The 27,565-nt window shown below is 37.0% G+C and overlaps 1 protein-coding gene across 3 annotated transcripts in view; it reads left to right on the top strand.

The window, feature by feature from the left end:
• Nucleotides 1-27,565, top strand: part of LOC124593416 (nucleolar pre-ribosomal-associated protein 1) — a 173,322-nt gene that overhangs the window by 130,897 nt on the left and 14,860 nt on the right. For all 3 annotated transcript variants that reach the window (XM_047131928.1, XM_047131925.1, XM_047131926.1), the window contains 3 exons: nt 5,239-5,517; nt 9,041-9,179; nt 16,036-16,290. In XM_047131928.1, coding sequence (XP_046987884.1) covers nt 5,239-5,517; nt 9,041-9,179; nt 16,036-16,290 — 673 coding nt within the window. The remainder of the gene's footprint in view (nt 1-5,238; nt 5,518-9,040; nt 9,180-16,035; nt 16,291-27,565) is intronic.

The raw sequence follows: 27,565 nt of genomic DNA, 5'->3' as shown, positions 1-27,565 counted from the left end.
GCTGCTGTACAAGGTAACGTTGACCACGTCACTGTATGGAGAGTGCTTTGGGAGAACCAGTTGTTTCCGTACCATGTACAGCGTGTGCAGGCACTATCAGCAGCTGATTGGCCTCCACGGGTACACTTCTGCGAATGGTTCATCCAACAATGTGTCAATCCTCATTTCAGTGCAAATGTTCTCTTTACGGATGAGGCTCCATTCCAACGTGATCAAATTGTAATTTTCACAATAAACATGTGTGGGCTGACGAGAATCTGCACGCAATTGTGCAATCACGTCATCAACACAGATTTTCTGTGAACGCTTGGCAGGCATTGTTGGTGATGTCTTGATTGGGCCCCATGTTCTTCCACCTATGCTCAATGGAGCACGTTATCATGATTTCATATGGGATACTCTACCTGTGCTGCTAGAACATGTGCCTTTACAAGTATGACACAACATGTGGTTCATGCACGATGGAGCTCCTGCACATTTCAGTCGAAGTGTTCGTACGCTTCTCAACAACAGATTCGGTGACCCATGGATTGGTAGATGCAGACCAATTCCATGGCCTCCACGCTGTCCTGACCTCAACCCTCTTGACTTTCATTTATGGGGGCATTTGAAAGCTCTTGTCTACGCAACCCCGGTACCAAATGTAGAGACTCTCTGTGCTTGTATTGTGGACGCCTGTGATACAATACGCCATTCTCCAGGGCTGCATCAGCGCATCAGGGATTCCATGCGATGGAGGGTGGATGCATGTATCTTCGCTAACGGAGGACCTTTTGAACATTTCCTGTAACAAAGTGTTTGAAGTCACACTGGTACGTTCTGTTGCTGTGTTTCCATTCGATGATTAATGTGATTTGAAGAGAACTGATAAAATGAGCTCTAACATGGAAAGTGAGCGTTTCTGGACACATGTCCACATTACATATTTTCTTTCTTTGTGTGTGAGGAATGATTCCTGAAAGTTTGGCCGTACCTTTTTGAAACTCCCTGTATAGCCATGGATAAGCATAATCTCCCATATCTGCAGTTTCTTGCCAGGAATATTTATTATTACCATCTTGAAAGTTTTGCAAGTTTAACAAATATGTAAAATAACACCCTTAGAATGTTGTTTATTTTTTGTTGCTATATTGCCAGTTAGTGATATAACTTATCTTTGTGCCTGAGAGATTAGTCGACTTCAGGAATTTGTTTTCTTCAATATTTTGTAATCTGTGGCATATTCAGGATTGTTATATCACTTCTCTTTTCTTTTTCCATAATGTTTGTCATATTTGAAACTTTGTCAGGAACTTCAGTTGCAGATATTTACATAATTTTGCAATGATAGATCCAGTACATTATCTTGTAACTTTGTAAAAATATTACGCCTTCTTTTTCGTGATTTGTACGTTTCTCACAAAGAAGATGGGAATCAAAGTAAATTTTTTGTACATTGTAGCTTTTCTCATTTTGCAAATAAAATATGTTTCACTTTTTTCCTGTAAGAAAAACACAGTTACAGCTAGTTCCTTTCGTGTTTCACAATAAGTCATATAACAAATATCCTTTCAGATTGAGATGCAATTGTCATCCGAATGTTACAGAAATTAAAATAGTACACTTTTTTTTTCTTTTCATTTTACGGAAATGTTAATAATGGTCACAGGGAATTAGAACAAAGTGACAATATCTTCTCACAGTCACTGGCCATTGGTGTAAGTTGTCACTCTGGTGTGGAAATGGTCCCCTCCAACCAAAATACGTGTTGTCATGTTGCTCTAATCCCTGCTCGTTGAACATGAAATATAAAAATAAACTTTTGTTGTTATTTCATAAAATTATGATGTGTTAAAACTCTAATTATATCTTCAAAGAAATATCTTCCTTACATCACTTAGTTGACAAAGATGACCATGTGATAAAAGTTCTGACACATTACACATCCCAAAAATGTGAAAGAACATATCAAAACAGCCAGCTAACTTCTCTACCATGTGCCCTCATTGACAACAAGTCATGTCATCAAAAACTAACATGTAGAAGAAACAAAAATTTTCTGTACCTACACATACTTCCCTCCAGTTGGAAGTTACCGTGATGAAACTGCAAAGGAAATATTTAAAATGCCTGATGAAAATAATGCGAAGAAAAATGTGGCATCAAAAAAAATGAAGCATAGTTTCTTACACAATAACAGAAAAAAACATTGTATGACTATTTAAGTTGTTTATTTACCTGTTAGTGTGAAATAATAAAGCAACATGTACAACAAACATATTAAGAGAATATCTTACACTTTTGCAATTGCGTGTGTATGATTAGTGGAAAAAAGTAACATGTGAACACATTACTTAGAGAAAAAAAGTGTGACAGACAAAGTGGACAGTTATCTAAACAATGAAAGAATCAATATAATAGAGGGAAACATTCCACGCGGGAAAAATATATTTAAAAACAAAGATGATGTGACTTACCATACGAAAGTGCTGGCAGGTCGAAGGAAACACAAACAGACACATACATACGCACAAAATTCAAACTTTCGCAACAAACTGTTGCCTCATCAGGAAAGAAGGAAGGAGAGGGAAAGACGAAAGGATGTGGGTTTTAAGGGAGAGGGTAAGGAGTCATTCCAATCCCGGGAGCGGAAAGACTTACCTTAGGGGGGAAAAAGGACGGGTATACACTCGCACACACACACATATCCATCCACACATATACAGACACCCCTGTATATGTGTGGATGGATATGTGTGTGTGTGTGTGTGTGTGTGTGTGTGTGTGTGTGTGTGTGTGTGTGTGTGTGTGTGTGTGTGTATACCCATCCTTTTTTCCCCCTAAGGTAAGTCTTTCCGCTCCCGGGATTGGAATGACTACTTACCCTCTCCTTTAAAACCCACATTCTTTCGTCTTTCCCTCTCCTTCCCTCTTTCCTGATGAGGCAACACTTTGTTGCGAAAGCTTGAATTTTGTGTGTATGTATGTGTCTGTTTGTGTTTCTATCGACCGGCCCGCGCTTTCATATTGTAAGTCACATCATCTTTGTTTTTAAATATACACTGAAAGAATCAGTTTTACATGCACAAAAAAAATCACCAATTTTTGATGTTTCACACACATGTGTTTCCTAGTGCAGTTTTATGCAGTGACAAAAATTTGATTAATGTCTACACATAAATTGCAAACACTGTCAAAAATTAATATTATAGTTTACTCTCAAATGGCATCTCATCCAATTCTGAAAATTACATCTGTGTGTATCCCAAATATGGAATTGCATTACTGCTGGATTCATCCCTGTCTTTCATTGGTAGTTACTTTTGAAGAGGATGGCAAAATTATTTTTTAAAAAAGTAAGAACAACATCTGACATTGTGTATAGTTCACTAAATCTGACTATCAAAATAAAAGAAAGAAAGAAATAAAACGTTACTGTATTCGCTGTTTTACTCCTTGCATGCACTACTTCATCACTTCACCAAATACGTAAATCAGTGTTAGACTTTAGAGTTTGTAAGCTGAATGAAGCATGCGTTGCTCCATTGGTGCCACAGTCTGTATAATAGTATTTTGATAATGTTGGGTATGTCAGGCTTTGTATTGGCAGACAATGTCTGTAATGCAGAGAGGAACTGTTTTAATGTTTCAGATGACTTTATAATACTTCCTGGAAAAATCATCATTAATTAATAAATTAGCATTAGTATCTCTCTTGCTAAATACACTATATTCTTTTAAAATGGGAAAATATGTTTTGTTATTGTTTTACCATCGTACCTTTTTCAGTGACTTTCTTTTTCTTTCAATGTTATATTGTAAATCTTCTCAAAAGAAGTTCATTGGTGTGAGTTTTCATGTGGAAATTGTGACACTGAATCTTTCTTTAAACAGAAACTCTTTTTAACTCTCTCTGCAATTCTGCAGGTGTTTGGTGTAGTGTTGCTTTTATTAGCCACTTGTTTCTTCTGTAAACTCTCATCACCAGTTTTGTAAAGGCCTTGTCGCTACTGCTGTGGAGGCCAAGTTTCCACTGTTGTTACGGTAGCAAGTTCGTGAAATGGTTTCTGGTGCATTACACCACTAGGGCAATTTCTCCCTGCCACTATTACACAGCTATGTCCGGGGTCAGGCAACAGGATAGGAGAACGAAGGTTCTACAACACTCCAACAAATTAGTAACAGTGTCACACAAATGAGTTAAAAAGGCTTACTTATGTTTGTGATTAGTTGAATGATTAAGTCTGCAATGCTGCATGTAATATAACACAAAAAAGACTCTCAATGGCTTAGTGCAAATAGTCATAGGTAAATTTCACAGTACATAGCAAATGCAATTTACAACTGTCTGTTCACTACTAAGAGTTCACTAAAGGACATTCCTTGTCTAAGTCAGCCCTGGACAATGATATATAACCAAGTAGGTGAGATCTGCTCTCCTACCTTTGGAGTAGGCTTCTGTCCACTGTCTCCAGTCATTGGTGAATTATACTTGGCCGCAATTGGCTGAGTCAAAGTCAAAGTCAAAGTCTTCAGTGCCGCCTATGTCACTGGTGGAACTCGCGCAAGTGGCAAGTCTCTGTGTCACAAGCACAGCTTGCTTCTTTGCGCCTGTGGTGCTTCTGCCATGGCTGTATCTTGTTCAGACGTCGCAGCAGTTTCATTCAACAATTTTTATGATTATTTCTTTACATTCTTTTTATGGAGGGGTCATGATCATAATTAATAGTCTATGACACTTTGTCTCTTCTGTGAAAATGAGGCACAAGTTTAAAGCCAATCAAAAGGAAGGTACTTATGTTAATGTAGAAATAAGGTCATAAATTGAAAATGTTGGATGGAAAAGACAGTTCCTTTACATGCTTATTTAATTTTCTGTTTATCAGATAAGTGAACTTCAGCAAATTAATAAGAGGTTTCTGTGCTAGGAACTGTTCGATCACCACCAACTCACTAGAGAAAATGGGCTGCAACATGTGAAGATAAAGCACACACAATTTTCTATACACAACTCCTGCAGACCCAGCTGAAGGACATTGACCTGCTAGCATCCTCAAGAAAACATACAAATCAATAACATGCTTTGTGTTTCGTGCCTCCTGTAGTTATGATGTTGCTTGAAAAAGCTGTTATTTTTTGTCTCCTTCTTGCATAAGTGTGTCACAATACATCAAACTCTTCAAACGTGCTCATGTCCCATAGGAGTAACTCTGTAGTATTATTTGCATCATATAATTAAATATAGTCTATTTTTTCCAGCTTTGGTAAGGAACGCCACCTATGGCTACATCTGCTGGATGTCATTCGCTGTGGTGCTGCAGATATCATGAAATCTGACAAGAGCGACACTGAATTTGTCACTCCAAAACTTTCATGCATAGTGACAACATTCCTCGCCAGGGCTTCGCTGTTAATTTCTCAACCACTGCATCCTTTGTATCAGCCTTTGCATAATTTCATTCTTGCCAAACCTTCATTGTACCTGTTGAGTATCCCTGAATTCCTTCCACTTTTTCATAGTTCTGATCTTCAGCACAGGTAAGAATATTAATCTTATTACAGCACTATTGTATTGTATTTGTAACAGAGCAGATGTGTGGAATTCAGTGATATAATTTCAACTGTTGTTAAGAAAACATTTAATTCAATAGTTGTTTGTTACAAGTTTCTATGTAGTATTCATAGTATCCTTTTTCTTATTACTGGTCACAAATACTGCATACCAAGTAGACATTACATGCAATACTGTTAGCCTTCTGTGCAGGTTATTTTATAGTTACAAATTAAAACACTGGCCACTCTTCGAAGGCAATATATTGTTAAACAAATGCTATACAACAAGGTAAACTACATAACTTATTATCCCTGCATAGCTAATCACAAATTGATTTTCATCCCCCCCCCCCTTTTTTTGTCAGGTGTTTGTCTTATGTAATAAATCATACATCCTCCAATAAATGTATTTAGGAAACAATGGATTAAAAACAGAAGATAGTAAACACAATAACTGCACACACCCAGAATGGGAATAAAAGCCATCACAAACAAGTTTTGTAACATTGAGGTAGGAGACATACAAACAGTCATTGAAAACTTAACACACAAATGTTTCAATCCAGTTTCCAAGTATGTTTCAGTGTTTTTCTGCATTTTTTCCATCTACATTTTTTATTCCTGAAACTTAAAGGATTGTGATATTACATAACAGAGCCAGTTTCTTTCATTGCCATAGTCAATGTACTCTACAGTGTAAAATATTTTCTACTGAAACATCTTCCTTTGAACCATTCTCGTATGGACAAGAGGCATTACATTTCAGCTGCAAAAGGTGGACCATCAGTAAACTAATAAAAATGTTCCAACACATTTCGGTCATTGATTCCCTTTCCAATAGTTTGATAGGTTACTTAATATGCTTGGTAAGTATTACACGAGGCATTACTTCAATCTGTTGCATTAATAAGGCAGTCATTTTGAAAATTCTTCGTGCATCTGTAATTCTTCACTTGTCAGTCATTGTGGGTTGTGCTGCTGGTTGCCAGGACTGTTTGATGTTTCTGAGAGTGATCAGTTTTTTTTAACCATTTGTTTTGACTGCAGAATTTCTTCCTTCATAAGCTAAAAATCTCTGAAGTCTCTTATTTTTACTACCTTCTTAATTTTTCTGCCATATCAACCTCCTTTATCTTTTCTTTTCTGTGGTTTTGTTTCTTTCAAAGCATTTGTCAGTTTTGTTTTATATACCATGTTCATGTGTGTTCCACTTCTTTCATTCTGTAGTTTTGTGTATACATATTTAATCTCTCTTTACAAATTGTGGGTGCAGTTTTTTTTCCACATGATACTACATGGTAAAAATCAAACAATGGAAAATCCAGGATGGAATGTAATAATGTTATGAAAAGGAAAGTTGCTACTTACCATTAGTGGAGACTCTGGATCAGCCATTAAAGTCTTCGTCAACAACAACAACACCACACACACATACACACACACACACACACACACACACACACACACACACACACACACACACACACACACACGCGACTGCAGTCTCAGGCATCTGAAACGACACTGATTGTGGTTTCAGTTGCCTGAGACTGCAGTCGTGTGTGTGTGTGTGTGTGTGTGTGTGTGTGTGTGTGTTGTTCGCGAAGGTTGGTGAGCCTATCTGCGACTCATCATCTCGGCTAATGGTGAATAGCAACTTTCCTTTTCATAATATTGGTACTACACGTTGGTTGTAATTAAAGTGCAGCTACTCATGGAGGCACAGTGTAGGCTGTAATTATTGTATGTCAGTGAAACTTGGTAGATATGCTAATGTGATAATGCAGAACCCGTAAACAAATTAGTTCCAGTTTTGTACATCAAGTGCAAATCTGCCACTGTACACTGTATGACGGTATCCATACTGTCGTTTGACAAGCCATAACATTAGTGTACAGTGTGGATATGTTTTATGTAAATGGCAGCAATTACAGAGCTGCATTGAGAGTGTGTCACTGACTGAAAGGTCTGAGGAGAGGCCTGATATCATTAAATGGCATAAAGATGATAAGGAACTTTGGAAATGCAGGTGAGCTCGGTATGGCACACAGAAGAGGAACATGTCATATCCAAGTGGAAGTTATTGACAAGGTTACTGCTGCTCTAACTGACCATGCAGCATGTGACCAGGTAGTGATAGTGCTCATGCAGTGTCATGAGAATTGTCCATTCCGTTGGCAACAGTATGGAAAGTTTTGCAGTCTATTTCACACTGGTATCCGTACAATATCCAGATGGTGCACAAAACTGAAACTTCATGATCTGCAGCAATGTTCTGAATTTTCTCTTAGGTTTCTGGCACACAGTGAAGCTCATGATCTGCAGAAATGTTCTGAATTTTCTCTTAGGTTTCTAGCACACAGTGAAGCTGATGACTTTTGGCTGGGCAATACTCTGTGGAGGACAAAGCACATTTTACACTACAGGGTGCAATCAGTACACAGAAATGCCGAAATTGGGACACTGTTAAACTACCTGTTGTGTCTGAAGAGCCATTGCACTTGCCATGTGTGGCTGTGTATTATGGATTCACAAGCACCATTGCTCTCGGTCCATTTTTCTTTGTAGAGAATGTACCTAGATGTCCTGCCATGTGTACCATGGTGTCTGCACATTATCAAGACCTCCCTGTACAACATTTTTTTCAGGTTCTGCATTATTATATGCCCAGTGAAAGACTGGCCTACTCCAACCTTCCACAAATGTGTAATCTACTGAGGTTTTCCAGATGCATTGCCAGCAATATCATCTGACCTGAATCCATGTGATTTTTGGCTCTTAGGGTATCTAGAAGAATGTGTTAGCAGGAACACTGGAACTGCTGCGAGCAATTGTTGATCACACTTTTTTACGTATACAACATCTCGTCAATGTCTTCGGTGCTCGTATGTATAAGCAGCGGTTAATAATAAAATCAACCTTATGTCTTTCTCACTTGTCTGACATTTTCTGGCCACATAGCATGCCTAATCTGTTACCTATGGAAAAATTTCTGTATGTCCTTCTTACATTCCACAGAGCCAGATTTGCACATGCTGATCAAAATTGGAACTAATTTTTTTTTTTTTTAATTGTTAATTGGTTGCATATTAAAGCTTTAGCATATCTACCAAGTTTTGCTGCAATATGATAATTACAGACTGCACTGGGCCTCTGTGTCTAGCTGCACTTTAATTATAATGAATCAGTACTATACCATGACTGTGTTTGTTTTGAGATTTGTCATATTTTTGTGATGCCTGGGGCTTTTACTGTTGTTAGTTAGCTTCATACGAACCATTGTTACTACTGTGATTTGGATGTTGCGCAGTTATATTCGTCTGAGAGTGAAAATTAGAGTATATTAGTTACATTCATAGACTGATGGTAAAATGTGATCTTTCTTGATGAATTCACTAGAATTTCCAAATTATATAATTCAGGTAACATCCATATCAAATTTATTTTGGTGTTCAACATGTTTGTATTTATTAAATGTATTTGAACTGTCTGTTTCTTTCATATACAGTATTCATCGACAGTGGATTTTGGAAGTTATTAGAGATGGTTTAAAAAGTCCTCAAGACATTGAATTGTGCTTCAGATGTGTATTGTTCAAGTTACTTTTGGACTATTATTTTTCAATTTTGGCTGACACTGAAACTAAGGTAATGTAACACAAAGAAGAAAACTAAAAATGAAGGCCACCAGCCTGTATAAAACAGATTTATAATATTTGTGATCAGTAGACAGATTTAAACTAAGTTAGCCATTTCATCTAACCAGATATCAGATTTACTTTGACAAATACTTCGTTTTGATGCATGTTTCAGTTCCAACTAAAATTAGTCTTGTTTACAATGTTAGTTCCTCTCAAAGCAATTCCCTTCCTCCACGTTTAAAACTATTTTGCCTCTTTGATCCATCAATGATGACTTTGAGATCTGCCTAAGTATTTTTGTATTTCCTTATATTTTTGTTTTGTTTTTGATTTACAAGGGGAGGCCACAACATTGGGAACACGGATTTACTGCAAACTTCGTACACTCGTAGTACTCCATGAGGACAACAAAATGTGTAAGCAGTAGCGCATACTTCTCAAGCGTTATTGATAAAATTGCAAGATAATTTCGGTTGTCAAATATATACCTGTGCGTGGCCATTTTTACCATGAAGCGCCGGCAGCCGAGTGATTAGCGTTCAAGCCTTGTAATCGCTGAGTCACTGGATCGAGTCCCGCTCGTCAGTTTTTTTTTTATTTATTTATTTCTAACACAGTCATTTTCTTTACTATTTATATTACAACTGATGTAATGAGAAAAATACATGCAGTCGGATGAACTTTTATTAAATTTACAATGATATTTGGGAGTCTACAAATTTTTATTATCACAAATAATATAATATTCATAACTACCGACTAGTAAATGACCAAACGCGTAAAGTGATGCTGAAAATGTGTGCTTGTTTGTGATTTGAGATATCCCTTATACCTGGAAGGAGCCCGACACGACTTGTTACCTCCAAGTTTTGACCGGCACAGACGGCTTTCGAAAGATATACAATTAATCGTCGCTTTCAGCATTACGAGTACAAGTTGCAGGATGGTATTTTTCGTAAAAACATGAAAAACAAAGTTAAACAGCACCAGCAACATTGAATAAATGCTATGTTTCCACACATGCAAGGTCTTTTGAGGTTTTCCATGGAAAAACAAACCTCACTAACATTTTCAAAACCTCTCTTTTGGCCGATAATTTGCAAACAAACCGTGCATAATGCAGCATTTCCTTAAATATTGGTGCTGATCATTGGTCATGCAATATCGAGTTTATTTTAATAGTGTCTACACAAGAAGCAATTTCTCATTCTGTTTTGATTAAATAAGAACAATTTTGAAGACACGGACAAGCATACATTTTCAGTATCACTTTATGCGTTTGGTTGTTTGCTAATCGGTAGTTATGAATATTATATTATTTGTGATAATAAAAATTTGTAGACTGCCAAGTAACATTGTAAATTTAATAAAAGTTCATCCGATTACACGTATTTTTCCCATTACATCAATTGTAGTATAAATAGTAAAGAAAATGACTGTGTTAAAAAAAAAAAAAAAAAAAAGAAAAGAAAAAAAACTGACAAGTGGGACTCGATCCAGCGACCCCACGATTATGGGGCTTGGAATGCTAAGCACTCGGCTGCTGGCACTTCATGGTAAAAATGGCCACGCACAGGTATATATTTGACGACTGAAATTATCTTGCGATTTCCTCAATAACGCTTGAGAAGTACGCGCTACTGCTTACACATTTTGTTGTCCTCGTGGAGTACTACAAGTGTACGAAGTTTGCAGTAGATGAGATTAATACTTGTTCCATAGATCATGAATACGACACTCCGTAATGATGTGGAACGTGTCAGGTTAATAAAAGATGTCTGTACAAGATATTACATTACACAAAATATTGCATGACACTAATGTTTAAGTTGGTTTTTTTTTTCCCCCTCCTTTAATTTATATCTAAAAATTCAGCCAATGAGTAGAAGGAGTTGTCATCTAGAGATTCTTTTAATTTAATTTTAAATGTTGGTTGGCTATCTGTCAGGCTTTTGATGCTGTTTGGTAGGTGACCAAAGACTTTTGGGGCAGTATAATTTACCCCTTTCTGTGCCAAAGTCAGATTTAACTCTGCATAGCCAAGATCATCCTTTCTCCTGGTATTATAGCTATGCACACTGCTATTACTTTTGAACTGAGTTGGATTATTAACAACAAATTTCATAAGTGAATATATATACTGTGAGGTTACTGTGAGGATCCCTAGATTCTTAAATAGATGTCTGCAGGATGACCGTGGGTGGGCACCAGCAATTATTCTGATTACACGTTTTCGAGCAATGAATACTTTTCTACTCAACGATGAATTACCCCAGAATATGATGCCATACGAAAGCAGCGAATGAAAGTAGGCATAGTAAGCTAATTTACTGAGATTCTTATCACTAAAATTTGCAATAACCCTAATAGCATACGTAGCTGAACTCAGACGTTTCAGCAGACCATCAATGTGTTGCTTCCAGTTTAAGCTCTCATCAATGGACACACCTAAAAATTTTGAAAATTCTACCTTAGCTACAGACTTCTGTTCAAAGTCTATATTTATTACTGGAGTTGTGCCATTTACTGTACGGAACTGTATATACTGTGTTTTATCAAAATTTAAAGAGAGTCCGTTTGCTGGGAACCACTTAATAATGTTGTGAAAAACATCATTTACAATTACATCACTTAGTTCTTGGTTTTTGGATGTTATTACTATACTTGTGTCATCAGCAAAAAGAACTAACTTTGCATCTTCATCAATGTGGAATGGTAAGACATTGATGTATATCAAGAACAGTAAAGGACCTAAGACCGAACCCTGTGGGACCCCGTACCTGATAGCCCCCCAGTTTGAGGAATCAGCTGTTGTTTTAACATTACATGAACCACTTATTTCAACTTTCTGCATTCTTCCAGTTAAGTATGAATTAAACCATTTGTGCACTGCCCCACTCAAACCATAATGATTTAGCTTATCTAAAAGAATTCCATGATTTACACAATCAAAGGCCTTTGAGAGATCACAAAAAATACCAGTGGGTGATGTCCAGTTATTCAGAGCATTTAATATTTGATCAGTGAAAGCGTATATAGCATTTTCTGTTGAAAAGCCTTTCTGAAAACCAAACTGACATTTTGTTAGTACTTTATTTTTACAAATATGGGAGGCTACTCTTGAATACGTTACTTTCTCAAAAATTTTTGATAGGGCTGTCAGAAGAGAGATTGGGCGGTAGTTGTTGACATCCGACGTATCTCCCTTTTTATGCAATGGTTTTACAATGGCATATTTCAGTCTATCGGGGAAAATACCCTGCTCCAAAGAGCTATTACATACGTGGCTGAGAATCCTACTTATCTGTGGGGAACAAGCTTTAAGTACCTTGCTGGAAATACCATCAATTCCTTAAGAGCTTTTACTTTTCAGTGAGTTTATTATTTTACTGATTTCAGAGGGAGAGGTTGGTGGAAATACAGTTGTTTCAAACTGCACAGGTATGGCCTCTTCTATTAGTAGCCTTGCCTCTTCTAGTGAAGATCTAGATCCTATTTTCTCCACAACATTTAAAAATAATTATTGAAAATATTTTCAATTTCTGATTGTTTGTTAGTACACTTGTCATTCAGTTTTATGGCATTAAAGTCTTCCTGTGCTCTTGGTTGCCCTGTTTCCCTTTCAATAATATTCCAAATTGCTTTAATTTTATTATCAGAGTTACTGATCTCAGACATGATACACATGCTTCTGGACTTTTTAATAACTTTTCTTAGTACCGCACAATAGTTTTTATAATATTGAACAATTTCGGGGTCAGTACTCCCTCTTGCTGTTAAATACAGTTCTCTTTTACGGTTGCAAGATATTCTTATTCCTTTTGTTAGCCAAGGTTTTTTATATGTTTTCTTGGAATTATGTTTAACTATTTTCTTGGGAAAACAATTTTGAAATACCCTTAAAAATGTATCGTGAAATAAGTTATATTTCAAGTTTGCATCGGGTTCCTTATACACTTCATCCCAGTCTAGCTGCTGTAGGCTTTCCCTAAAGTTTGCAATATTTATATTGTTAATTGAACGCACTGCTTTGAATTTCTGATTTGATATACTGCATGGATCTATGTCATGTACTGTAACTAGCTGTGCACCATGATCTGAAAGACCATTCTCAACAGGATAAGCATTTATGTCCTTAAACTTATCTTGATCTATAAAAAAGTTATCTGCTGTTCTTTGTTATCCGAGTAGGAAAATCAATGAAGGAGCTTAAATTGAAAGAATTGAGTAATACTACAAGGTCATTCTTCTTATTGCACTCTTTTAGGGAATCAACATTGAAATCCCCACAAATGATAATTTGCTTCCCCCTGTCCGACAGGTAGCACAACAAAGCATCCAAGTTTTCTAGAAATAGGTGGAAATTCCCTGAGGGGGACCTATACACTGTTACAATTATGAAAGTGCCATCATTTAATTTTAGTTCAGTGGCACATGCTTCTGTATGTTGCTCTACACAAAATTTTTTAGTTTCTAAATTTTTTACACTGTGGAAGCTTTTGACATATATGGCAACTCCTCCTCTCATCATATTATCTCTACTTACATGTGCAGCTAATTTGTACCCATTGATGCTAACCTTTTGCATATCAGTGACAATGTGATGCTCAGACAGGCATAGTACATCTATTACATTCTCAGTTTCTATATCTTCTAAACAAAGCAGAAGCTCATCAGTTTTATTCTTCAATCCCCCAACATTCTGATGAAATATACTAACATTATTTTTCACTTTACTTTTGTGAGTATCTTGAACTTTTTTAACATCTTTAGTACTTGCCTGGCTGAGTTTCCCACTGGACACTGATCTTACACTAAAAAAGAGTTTCCACCATGAGATGTAGTTCCTCTCCCCTTTAAATATCCTGCTATCAGCCTAGCCAGTTTACCCTTCCTTTTCTTGTTGAGGTGTAGGCCATGTCTAGTATAGTCCCACCTACAGAGTGAATCAACAGGAACCACACCAATTTGTGACCCTGCACCAGATCCAAGTAGCTGTTCCAACTCCAAATTAACTCTCCTGACAGAAGAGCTCAAATGAGGTCGGTCGTGGCACTCCAGAACCAACACAAACCCAACACCGGTATGACTCGATGTTAATGCAATCTTTGCCAGGTCACACTCTATGCTGTACCCCGGATCTCTGTCAGTACTGTTACCCGGCCCACCCACAATAACCACGGTATCTTCCCTAGTAAAGCCTCTACATAGTGAACCTAAATCCTCTGTAACCTGCCCCAGTCCAGCACTAGGTTTGAAAAAACTTGTGACCTGGTATTCTGACCCTAATTCATCCTGCAGAAGTTGGCCCACACCCCTAGCATGCGAACTACCTAGCAACAAGACTTTCTTTCTCTTTGCAAACTTCCCTACATTCTAATACAATTTGCTTCTGAAAGCTTGTTGAGCCCTGTCTACATCTACTACTGTGAGAGGCTCATCAGTTTCTGACTGAGGAAACAGATCAAACCTATTTTTTACATTAATAACAAAGCTGTCAGAAGAATTTCTTGGCCTGTTCCTTATGCCTGTTGCTACTCCCCACCCCTGTTTACCCTTCTCCCCCCTTAACCTGCCCAGTTCTCACCTAGCCTCATCTAACTCAGCCTGAAGGGCAGCAATTTTCCCCTCCTGTTCCACAGTCTTTCTATCTCTACTGCATAGCCTACAGAACCACTGATGAGTCTCACTCGTTTTCCCAATTCCCACGCCACTACAATTGCCCCAATGAAAAAAGTTACTACATCCATCACACCAGACCCCGGAGCTAACGACTCTACGGCACGTCAGGCACTTTACACTCATGGTACAAATCGATCAGTAAATCCGCGTTCCAAACGTTGTGGCCTCCCCTTGTTAGTGTCCCAGAAATGCAAACTATTCTTGATGATAACATTTTCCTGGGACACTTTATGACTGATTTGGCACTAAAGATATAAACACAATTCAGATGAAGTTATGTGACTAACAGAATTATGTTCCAGATTGCAATTTAAGTTAAATCATGTTTTGTGAATGCATTCAGTGTGCAAACCACACATAGTTTATTCCCTCATTCTTGTCCATTTAGAATGTTTTATTCTATGCAAATGACTTTGTTCATGGAATGTTAAATGCTGATGAGAGCCACCTATCACATGAAATGCCAAGAATCATTTTCAACCTTTTCAAGCACTGCCTCAAAATTTTGCCAGTACCTAGTTTTTGAATAGCTTGTTGCTTGTAGTGGTAAGTCACTCAGTGTCTTGACACTTTCTCACTAGCTAAAGTGACCACATTCATAAGTGTAATAGTGTGTCTATGAATGCATTCATTCTCCTATTTCACCCTTACTTACTAAGAGTTCCAAATACTGGGATAATATTCATTGCACAGCTCTGCACTACTCAAGAGGACATGGAAATTTATATTTGCCATGAAATCATCTCTGCAGTCAAATGTTTGTGAGGCGGTTCCAACCTCCACCTCTCATCCCCCCCCCCACCCCCCCCCACCCCCCCACCCCACCCCCAAAGCACAAAGCAGTGTTATTTTTTTCTTCTTCCATTTATATTCCTTCTTTCACCATATATCACCACTTTTAGTTATGAATAATATCATCTTAAAGATAACCTAAGAGATGCTTATGTATTGGTACCATCAATTTTGAAATTTAATTGCCATATCTGGAAGTTAAGCCATATTCTGGGCAGTTGTAAATGATGTATTTGTCCATCTTAACTCTTCCATAAGGTGGGAAAAGAAATTCTCTCCCAACGTTATTTTTACAATCAAGAGTCATTGTACTTTCCTCTATGATGACAAAATTTTAATTTTATTGTATGTATTTATGCTTATCACGTATTGATGATTTTAATTTACAGGTGTTGATTGTCTCAGTGTTGGAATCTGCACTGAAAGTGCCAGGTGCAGCCAAACTTCTTACAAACAGCTACAGTGTAATTGTGTGGATGATGGCTGCAGTAGATCGTTTGACCAGTAGTGAAACAGGCCTTGCCAGAGCATTGCTTGGTGCCATTGCAACACTACCAGTTACATTACCATCACTACCAGCTCTTTTGATAAATTTCTTAACCCATTTACCCGCAACCGTGTTGGACTTATGTAAATATTTGGAGGTTTGTTTCCAATGTTCAACAAAATTTTGAAATATAGCAGCAGTATTTTTAGACTATTTTTAACTTTAAGGCATATAGTATAACTGTAATAATATGGGGATCACTGTTGAATGTTTCTCATTGTCTTTATATTTTTTATTAGCTTCACAAAAGCTGGGGTATAGATAAACATCCGTACCATGTTCATTATTCATAGTTGAATCGTAAACACTATATGTTCTTAACTTACATCAGCACTCATCACACATTCCAACTATCATCATGGTCATGAGAACATTAATAATAATAATAATAATAACAATAACAATAATCCAGTGTTTTTACTGTATTAGTTGACATGATCCTACAAGACAAGAAGTTTCCCTAACTTTTACAGTTTTTGAATTCTTTCCTAATTTCCTGTGTAGTTCTTGATCATCATCAGGAATCAGCATTGTTTAATGCTGCTGCTGAGAAAAGTTAAGGACCTTCAAAAATGATGAACAAATGCACCAGTGAGCTATAAAAGAGAATTTAGATGTACTGCTTCACAGAGAATAGATGGTTTTTCTTTCATAAATTCATTACTCATTGAGATTTTTCAATGAAAGATTGTGAGCTTATTGCTTTGTGCATGAAGTATTATGGGAGCATAACATTTTCTGAAAGTGGGCACCTTTTGCACTCTGATGATGAAGTCTATGTTTTGAAGCTGTTTACCCTGTCCACTTTAGCATTTCCATTGTTACTTGCTAACTGTTTAGCTGTTTTTTGCTTTCTATGCATATGTTCTGTGCAATTTGTTTGTTCTTTCTCTCCCTCTCAGATATCACTTTCAAAAATAGTGAAATGTCATAAAATAAAACACAAAGTGTGTAACATTATAGACATGTTTTGAATTCCTCTTTTTGTACTGCTTACCTGCTGATGATTATTTGGTGTTGTAAACAGTTGTTAAATATTGTGCATAACACTGACAAGTTTATTTTTCATTCTCTTTACATTTATTGATACTACACATGTCACGATGAGTCACAGTGACCAGCAAATTAGGTAGTAACTTTGACAGACGTAATAACACAGGCCAGCAGTTCACACAGTGTATGAGTGATCCGAGAAAATTTACAAGTGGAAACACACATAATTAACATAATAACTCAGTTCTTTGAATGCTAAATAATGACTGAATAGTACTGATCTGGAACTGGTGTAGAAATTTACATATTGGCTACTGGATGCCGACTGACTAAGACGTAGTAACTACACACTTTAACTGCGCAACCATGAGTGCCTAGAAACTGAGGTACTGTGCTGATTAAATGTTTACCACTGATTGACTGTGACCTGCTGCGTGATGCATATTTAAAGACCCACTTAGTACAGAAATTACAAAATGGTAAAATCTGCAGTAATTTCATCTTCAGCAACAGTGTAAAAGCTAGGAAAGATGTATAATGCATATACAAATTAGACTGTAAAGTAATTTGATTTAACTGTAATTTATGTAATTAAAAATGGTAGAAATGATAGGTACTATTTTATGAAAGGGAAGTTGTAATATGCGCTGTAGATTCTGAAGAATGCCAAGAATTTTGTGGAAAGTTACATTTACTAATTTGAATAGTTTGTTAATTAACATGTTATTTTAGTTAAAGTATATATTTTTGGAAACAGGAAAATTGGGGCTACAAAACTGTACCACTGGAATTATGAAACGTTTACAATTTAAGATTCAAATTTTGTGGAGTATCATAATTTTGAAGAGGAATAATTTTGTCAATACACAGTTTTTGGAGTGTGGAATGTCAGATCCCTTAATCAGGCAGGTAGGTTAGAAAATTTAAAAAGGGAAATGGATAGGTTAAAGTTAGATATAGTCGGAATTAGTGAAGTTCGGTGGCAGGAGGAACAAGACTTTTGGTCAGGTGAATACAGGGTTATAAATAAAAAATCAAATAGGGGTAATGCAGGAGTAGGTTTAACAATGAATAAAAAAATAGGAGTGCGGGTAAGCTACTACAAACAGCATAGTGAACGCATTATTGTGGCCAAGACAGACACGAAGCCCATGCCTACTACAGTAGTACAAGTTTATATGCCAACTAGCTCTGCAGATGATGAAGAAATTGATGAAATGTATGATGAGATGAAAGAAATTATTCAGGTAGTGAAGGGAGACGAAAATTTAATAGTCATGGGTGACTGGAATTCGAGAGTAGGAAAAGGGAGAGAAGGAAACATAGTAGGTGAACATGGACTGGGGCTAAGAAATGAAAGAGGAAGCCGTCTGGTAGAATTTTGCACAGGGCACAACTTAATCATAGCTAACACTTTGTTCAAGAATCATAAAAGAAGGTTGTATACATGGAAGAATCCTTGAGATACTAGAAGGTATCAGATAGATTATATAATTGTAAGACAGAGATTTAGGAACCAGGTTTTAAATGGTAAGACATTTCCAGGGGCAGATGTGGACTGTGACCGCAATCTATTGGATTATGAACTGTAGATTAAAACTGAAGAAACTGCAAAAAGGTGGGAAGTTAAGGAGATGGGACCTGGATAAACTGACTAAACCAGAGGTTCTACAGAGTTTCAGGGAGAGCATAAGGGAACAATTGACAGGAATGGGGAAAGAAATACAGTAGAAGAAGAATGGGTAGCTCTGAGGGATGAAGTAGTGAAGGCAGCAGAGGATCAAGTAGGTAAAAAGACGAGGGCTAGTAGAAATCCTTGGGTAACAGAAGAAATATTGAATTTAATTGATGAAAGGATGAAATATAAAAACGCAGTAGATGAAGCAGGCAAAAGGGAATATAAACGCCTGAAAAATCAGATCGACAGGAAGTGCAAAATGGCTAAGCAGGGATGGCTAGAGGACAAATGTAAGGATTTAGAGGCTTATCTCACTAGGGGTAAGATAGATACTGCCTATAGGAAAATTAAAGAGACCTTTGGAGTAAAGACAGCCACTTGTATGAATATCAAGAGTTCAGATGGAAACCAAGTTCTAAGCAAAGAAGGGAAAGCAGAAAGTTGGAAGGCGTATATAGAGGGTCTATACAAGGGCGATGTACTTGAGGACAATATTATGGAAATGGAAGAGGATGTAGATGAAGATGAAAAGGGAAATAAGATACTGCGTGAAGAGTTTGACAGAGCACTGAAAGACCTGAGTCGAAACAAGGCCCCGGGAGTAGACAACATTCCATTAGAACTACTGACGGCCTTGGGAGAGCCAGTCCTGACAAAACCCTACCATCTGGTGAGCAAGATGTATGAGACAGGTGAAATACCATCAGACTTCAAGAAGAATATAATAATTCCAATCCCAAAGCAAGCAGGTGTTGACAGATGTGAAAATTACCGAACTATCAGTTTAATAAGTCACAGCTGCAAAATACTAACGCGAATTCTTTACAGACAAATGGAAAAACTGGTAGAAGCCGACCTCGGCGAAGATCAGTTTGGATTCCGCAGAAATGTTGGAACACGTGAGGCAATACTGACCCTACGACTTATCTTAGAAAATAGATTAAGGAAAGGCAAACCTACATTTCTGGCATTTGTAGACTTTGGGAAAGCTTTTGACAATGTTGACTGGTATACTCTCTTTCAAATTCTAAAGGTGGCAGGGGTAAAATACAGGGAGCGAAAGGCTATTTACAATTTGTAAAGGAACCAGATGGCAGTTATAAGAGTCGAGGGGCATGAAAGGGAAGCAGTGGTTGGGAAGGGAGTGGGACAGTGTTGTAGCCTGTCCCCGATGTTATTCAATCTGTATATTGAGCAAGCAGTAAAGGAAACAAAAGAAAAATTCGGAGTAAGGATTAAAGTCCATGGAGAAGAAATAAAAACGTTGAGGTTCGCCGATGACATTGTAATTCTGTCAGAGACAGCAAAGGACTTGGAAGAGCAGTTGAACGGAATGGACATTGTCTTGAAAGGAGGGTATAAGATGAACATCAACAAAAGCAAAATGAGGATAATGGAATGTAGTCTAATTAAGTCGGGTGATGCTGAGGGAATTAGATTAGGAAATGAGACACTTAAAGTAGTAAAGGAGTTTTGCTATTTGGGGAGCAAAATAACTGATGATGGTCAAAGTAGAGAGGATATAAAATGTAGACTGGCAATGGCAAGGAAAGCGTTCCTGAAGAAGAGAAATTTGTTAACATCGAGTATAGATTTAAGTGTCACGAAGTCGTTTCTGAAAGTATTTGTATGGAGTGTAGCCATATATGGAAGTGAAACATGGACGATAAATAGTTTGGACAAGAAGAGAATAGAAGCTTTCGAAATGTGGTGCTACAGAAAAATGCTGAAGATTAGATGGGTAGATCACATAACTAATGAGGAGGTATTGAATAGAATTGGGGAGAAGTTTGTGGCACAACTTGACGAGAAGAAGGGACCGGTTGGTAGGACATGTTCTGAGGCATCAAGGGATCACAAATTTAGCATTGGAGGGCAGCGTGGAGGGTAAAAATCGTAGAGGGGGACCAAGAGATGAATACACTAAGCAGATTCAGAAGGATGTAGGTTGCAGTAAGTACTGGGAGATGAAGAAGCTTGCACAGGATAGAGTAGCATGGAGAGCTGCATCAAACCAGTCTCAGGACTGAAGAAGACAACAACAACAACAACAACAACAGTTTTTGAAAAACATAATTTGTCTGTTGGAAAGAGGGAACTGTGGGTTTCGATTAATGTTTGTCAATCCTAAAACAAATAATTACTAGAGGAGTGGAATTTTGAAAAGCACATGATTTTAGTGATAAGAAATTTAGAATATTTCATCAAAGAAAATATTTTCCCAAAAAACCAATTATACTGTTATCATTGTTGGTATGAAAACTAAACACTGGGTAACGTTTACCAAAATACAGCAGAGATAAAAATATAAAATTTCATGTATTCGTAGTGTCGATGGTAGGCAATGAATTCCTCATTACTCCATTTTGTTAAATTTTACAGGAGAGGTAAAAACCATTTCTTAAAAATAGAAAGTGATAAAGATAAAGGAGCTATTATGTAACTATTTAGTAGAAGCCTACCTATTGACAGATTAAAGAAATCCATGCACTTTCAAATCTCTCTTTGATAATGGGGTTACTGCTCACTGGAATTACTAAGTTTCACAGCCAAGTAGAGTTACAAGGTTTTCATTTCCTACCATTGATAAAGGCATTACTTGCAGAACAGAAAATAAAACATTATTCAATGAGTGAAATTATAGCAACAGGTACCATTCCACCTTGCTATGTTTGAAGTGCTCAGAGATACTTTGAAATGACTTGGACATCACTTAGACGCAAATCTCTCACACATACAGGTGTTGGCTGATTTGTATACGAATATTTCCATATGCACAGCTGTTGTGTTAAATGTATTGAAGAAAGCTGGACCAGTTATTCATAAGAAACTTCCTTCTTCCATAAATACTCAGCTTTTCATATACTACCATGTGATTTTCAGTGCATGCAGTCTGAAGATTAATTTATCCTAAAGTTGAAATTTTGCCTATTTCAGAGTTTGTTTATACTGTTAATGATTTCTGACAAAGCCCCAAAAAAACTGAAGTATCTTTTACTTGCTAACTTTCCTGTAATTTAAAACTTATGAAGACACTACACTTCCCTGTTTAGCAGCACAATTAAAAAACTGTGATTCAGTAGAAGCTGTAGCATCTGTTATATGGCATACATCAGTAACCAATCCTCCATTTCCAGTACTGTTAAATCAGACAGGGAATGTGGTTTACAGATCCCAGATATATAGCAGGAGTTGCATGCCACAATAAACACATTTCAGTTTTTCATACAATGACCATAATTTTATTAAAATTTGAGGATAACATGTTCATAAGTTTTAAAATTATTTCAGAAATTTTAGACTCGTTCTCCCATTATCATTCAATGTATTGAACCTATAAGATTCGGATGTGGTATCTGGAATTCCTTCCATATTGTATTCTTGATGTTTTCACAATTCCCTCCAAATTGATTTAAAAGCTCTATATCGAACAGTCAGTGCCAGTAACTCACTAAACATGGTATCTGTTGTGTCAGCCATCTTCAACACATATACCACTCTTGATACCACACGTACAAGATAATTCACCTAAGCTGTTAACATCAAATACTTCCAATACAGTTCAACGTATGTCAGTTCTGTTTTCACCCAGATTAATTGCAAGAAAATGCCTGCTATATGACGTATAGACTCAAACCATAACAATATTGCTTGTAGCAGTATTGTTGTCAAGTTGTTTTTGCTTCCCCAAAGTGAAACTGTTATAAATTTATCATAATAGCAATTTTCTGCAGCTTGCAAGATCCCCTCACTTCTAAACTGATACCGTTATTACTCAGCTTAGCTGTGAGTCCGTAGAGGGTGGTATATGTGACATACAGTGTAACTGGTCAGCATTTCCACCTGGAATTTGCGAGTGTAAGTCGGACCTTCCTTGATCCGCCTTGGTGGGTCGTGTCGTCGGATTTCCTCCTACCTGTGTGCGGTGCAGCTCTCGTAAATGTCGTCCCGTGCATATTCTTCATTGGCGCATTGGATGTCTCTGTCAGTGGAAGCTAATTATCTGAAATTGCTGTCCATCAACTTTGTGGTATCTATTTTCTCGAAATTAACATTCAGAATGCCGTAATATCACTCTTATTCCTATTAGATCAATAATGAAACACTCATGTCACAAACTACTCATAACTGAGAGCATGGCTACCATCAAACAAGACAGGAAGAGCTCTTAAAGCCGACTGCCGAGTTTGGCACGCAGTCCGTATCTCTTACTAGTTTCTTCACAGTTTATGGATTTCCGATCAAGTTCGTACTTTCTAAGATATGCATTTGTTAATGAATGGGTGTGAATTTTAACGAGGTAAAATTATGATAAATAGTTTTAAACATCCAGAGGCTCCTCCTAGTAATCATGTTGTCATAATTTGACTTTAATTATTAAATATAAATAAATAAAATCGTTGACTTTGGCGCCAAGATGGCAGTACTTCCCATCAAGTATATTTCCCAGGCCAACGCTTGTTGCTACAGTCCAGCGCCAAGCCCCACCCCACTACACGCGACATACGGTCGCTTTGTCACCTAGCCAGCCAGCGTGGGAAATGCTCTCCGATTCCTGGCCAGCTATGGACTACAGCACTTCCTAACTATCATGAATACATCAATGAGCGACAATAATTTATTAAAACTGGTAAAAAATGTATTCCTCGCATAAGAGACACCTTACAAGCTGCTGCACAAGTATTTGTTTATAAATAATTTGAACACTTGGGTTTGTGAGGGGAATTATAATAATTTCTGCTGCTTGTTTCATCAGCTGGGTAATGACAAACTCAGTGGCATTTTGCTTTCCAAAAATCTGAAAAGTAATTTTGAAGAAATTACAATATTTTGAACTTAGGATATCTGTCCTTGAATATCAAATTGATTGCTGTCATATGAAGATCATGATATCAGAAAGGAGCTGTTAAATTCAGCTGATGGATTTCTCCAAGCTGATGCAGCTAAGTGCGTCTAATTGCAGATTCAAAGTAATGGAGAAAATTTTCATTGAAAACTGATAATAGTACTTTTCGGCTGCAAGAAGTTAGCCCAACACCAACTGGAAAGCAATAAATGTAGTGTGATTCACCAGGTAACTATGATAATAGTTCTGCCTCCTCCTCCTCCTCCTCCTTTTTTTCTTCTTCTTTTTCTTTTTCTTGTTCTTCTTTCAAAAAATAAAGATGAATCTTACAAAGTGAATGGATACATAAAACAGAAAAGTGAGGTATAAAGATTTTTCTTCTTCTTCTTCTTCTTCTTCTTCTTCTTCCTCCACCATGCGTTAGGCTTTCCCTCAGCCTGTTTCAGCTACACCTGGTCCTTCCATTGTTTTGCATGTCTTCCAATGCAACTTTTACCTTGCAGAGTATATCGCCAAAAATGTAGTGGTAATCTTGGCTTCTCCATTTGTAGCAGGAATATCCATTTTTGTTGGTATTCGCCAACCTTATTGTTTATATAGAAAATATTTAATTCTTTCCTGATATCTTTAGTCTAGCTTGGTATATCCTGCTATGTACCTGAGAAATTTCATTTCATTGGCTTATAATCTTATTTTATCTTTCTTTTTCATTACCCAAGATTAACTTCCATATAGTAATGTTGGCACTGACATATCTTTATAAAATTTTAGATACATTTCTGTTCTTACTTTACGTTGGAGGGCTCTTCTAATAGTGCCATTTACGTAGTTAAATTTCTCAGTTTTGTCTTTTTGATCTAGGTCTTCCCTGTACAACAGTGTGGTTACTAGCAATTTGAATCTATCTACTTGCTCTATGATCTTGTTGTCTATAATCATTTTTGTTCTACTGGGTTTTTTTCCACGGAAAGCCATGGCTTTTGTTTTTTGTATTGCTACTGACATATTATATATCTGGCATGTTTGGTATAGTTCGTAGGCAGCTCTCTGTAGTCCATTATTCGAAATTAACACTAGGTCATCCGTTAATAATAAATTCATAATGTGATCTTTTTGATTGAAGTTATATGTATAGTTTCATTCTCCATTGCCGTATAATGTCATCAATGTACATATTAAAAATCATTGGAGAGAGGCTGCAACCTTCTCGAACTCCTAAATTAATAGCCTTTGTTGTTTCTTCGTTATACCAAATTATTTGCATTCTTGTATTAGCATAGATCTTTTGAATTACCTGTACAGTGTGTGTTGGTATAACTCTTCTTATTAAAACTTCCCACTGTAGCTGTCTATTTACTTTATGAAAAGCCTTTACATAATAGGCAAAAAGGATGTGTGTTTCTTTATTGAATTCCTTATGTTCTTCTGTAATTTGCTGTAGCATAAATATGTTGTCTGTACAGCTTCTCCCCTTTCTGAATCCATTTTATTCTTCTGACAGCAGGCACTCCATTATGGGTTTTAGTCTTTCAGTTATTATTCTAGCATAGATCTTATACGCTATATTTAATAAAGATTCTTAAATAATAATTTCACACAAACAAACAAATTATCAGTAATTTAACATCAAGATATGCATCTTCAGTGCAAAATTGTATCAGTGACAACAACAAGAAGGAAATCATGAACATTAGTGATCAGAACTGCTTACATAATCAATTGTTTAATGTGCCCACTAACTACTGCGATATTCATTTGAACCAAAGAGATCTGGACATGCTGAAGAGATCATTCATTGTCATTGGATACACTGCAAAAGTGTATTATTTTAAAATGTCTTGAGTCATTTTAACTTAAGCATAAAATTCATTTTTGAGCATATGACAAAGAAGAAAAGGTCACTGGTGTATCGAATCAGGTGAATATGCAGACCTCCTGATAATGCCTTCATACACTATCTAGTGACCAGGAAAGGGCTTGGGGACCATGTGCATAACCACAGTGGGTAACGAGCAGTAGATGAACCACATATATCAACATGGTTCAAATAATCTCTCTCCTTGAAGAGGCCTAATACTTTGACAAGGAATTGTGTGTATCCGTTACGTGATAATATTCCTAAGTGAAGCTACAGCCAGACCACTAAAATATGCCACATGATAGCATGCGTGTTGTTGGCTATAATCTGATGGCAAGGATGCAATAGCTGCCACCACACATGCCTAAATCTGATATCTCCAAGGTTTGCTTTATAAATGGAGGCTGCAATTAATATGTTTATAAGCCATCACATAATGAAGTATACATAAGTGCAACAAAGAATATTTTTCTAACAATGGAGAGAGCAACTAAGGAGAAAAAGCATTTGATATTTTATGAAACCAAGAAATAAACTACAACCAAAGTTATTGATAATGTTTATGAGCAGTTGTTCCGAATTGTTACTGCAATAGCTGCATATAAAATGTGATATAATAATGTAAACTGTAGCATACCAAAGAACATACTATCCTCCAATTGTAGAATAAAATAAAGAAAAAGATGCATGGCCTACTCAGTTGCACAGAGAATTAATTTGGTATACATTTACTCTTTGGAGAAAAGAGAACCACTTGTATGAATATCAAGAGCTCAGATGGAAACCCAGTTCTAAGCAAAGAAGGGAAAGCAGAAAGTTGGAAGGTGTATATAGAGGGTCTATACAAGGGCGATGTACTTGAGGACAATATTATGGAAATGGAAGAGGATGTAGATGAAGATGAAATGGGAGATACGATACTGCGTGAAGAGTTTGACAGAGCACTGAAAGACCTGAGTCGAAACAAGGCTCCGGGAGTAGACAACATTCCATTAGGACTACTGACAGCCTTGGGAGAGCCAGTCCTGACAAAAGTCTACCATCTGGTGAGCAAGATGTATGAGACAGGCGACATACCCTCAGACATAAAGAAGAATATAATAATTCCAATCCCAAAGAAAGTAGGTGTTGACAGATGTGAAAATTACCGAATTATCAGTTTAATAAGTCACAGCTGCAATATACTAACGAGAATTCTTTACAGATGAATGGAAAAACTTGTAGAAGCTGACCTCAGGGAAGATCAGTTTGGATTCCGTAGAAATATTGGAACACGTGAGGCAATACTGACCTTACGACTTATCTTAGAAGAAAGATTAAGGAAAGGCAAACCTATGTATCTAGCATTTGTAGACTTAGAGAAAGCTTTTGACAATGTTGACTGGTATACTCTCTTTCAAATTCTAAAGGTGGCAGGGGTAAAATACAGGGAGCGAAAGGCTATTTACAATTTGCAAAGGAACCAGATGGCAGTTATAAGAGTCGAGGGGCATGAAAGGGAAGCAGTGGTTGGGAAGGGAGTGAGACAGGGTTGTAGCCTCTCCCCGATGTTATTCAATCTGTATATCAAGCAAGCAGTAAAGGAAACAAAAGAAAAATTCGGAGTAGGTATTAAAATTCATGGAGAAGAAACAAAAACTTTTAGGTTCACCGATGAATTGTAATTCTGTCAGAGACAGCAAAGGACCTGGAAGAGCAGTTGAACGGAATGGACAGTGTCTTGAAAGGAGGATATAAGATGAACATCAACAAAAGCAAAATGAGGATAATGGAATGTAGTCGAATTAAGTCGGGTGATGCTGAGGGAATTAGATTAGGAAATGAGACACTTAAAGTAGTAAAAGAGTTTTGGTATTTGGGGAGCAAAATAACTGATGAGGGTCGAAGTAGAGAGGATATAAAATGTAGACTGGCAATGGCAAGGTAAGCATTTCTGAAAATCATAGAGTGAGGCCAAGAGATGAATACACTAAGCAGATTCAGAAGGATGTAGGTTG

This window comes from Schistocerca americana, chromosome 2 (assembly GCF_021461395.2).
Source record: "Schistocerca americana isolate TAMUIC-IGC-003095 chromosome 2, iqSchAmer2.1, whole genome shotgun sequence".
Classification (NCBI taxonomy): domain Eukaryota; kingdom Metazoa; phylum Arthropoda; class Insecta; order Orthoptera; family Acrididae; genus Schistocerca; species Schistocerca americana.
The sequence above is the reverse complement of the archived record's forward strand: the minus strand, read 5'-3'. Positions and strand labels throughout refer to the sequence as shown.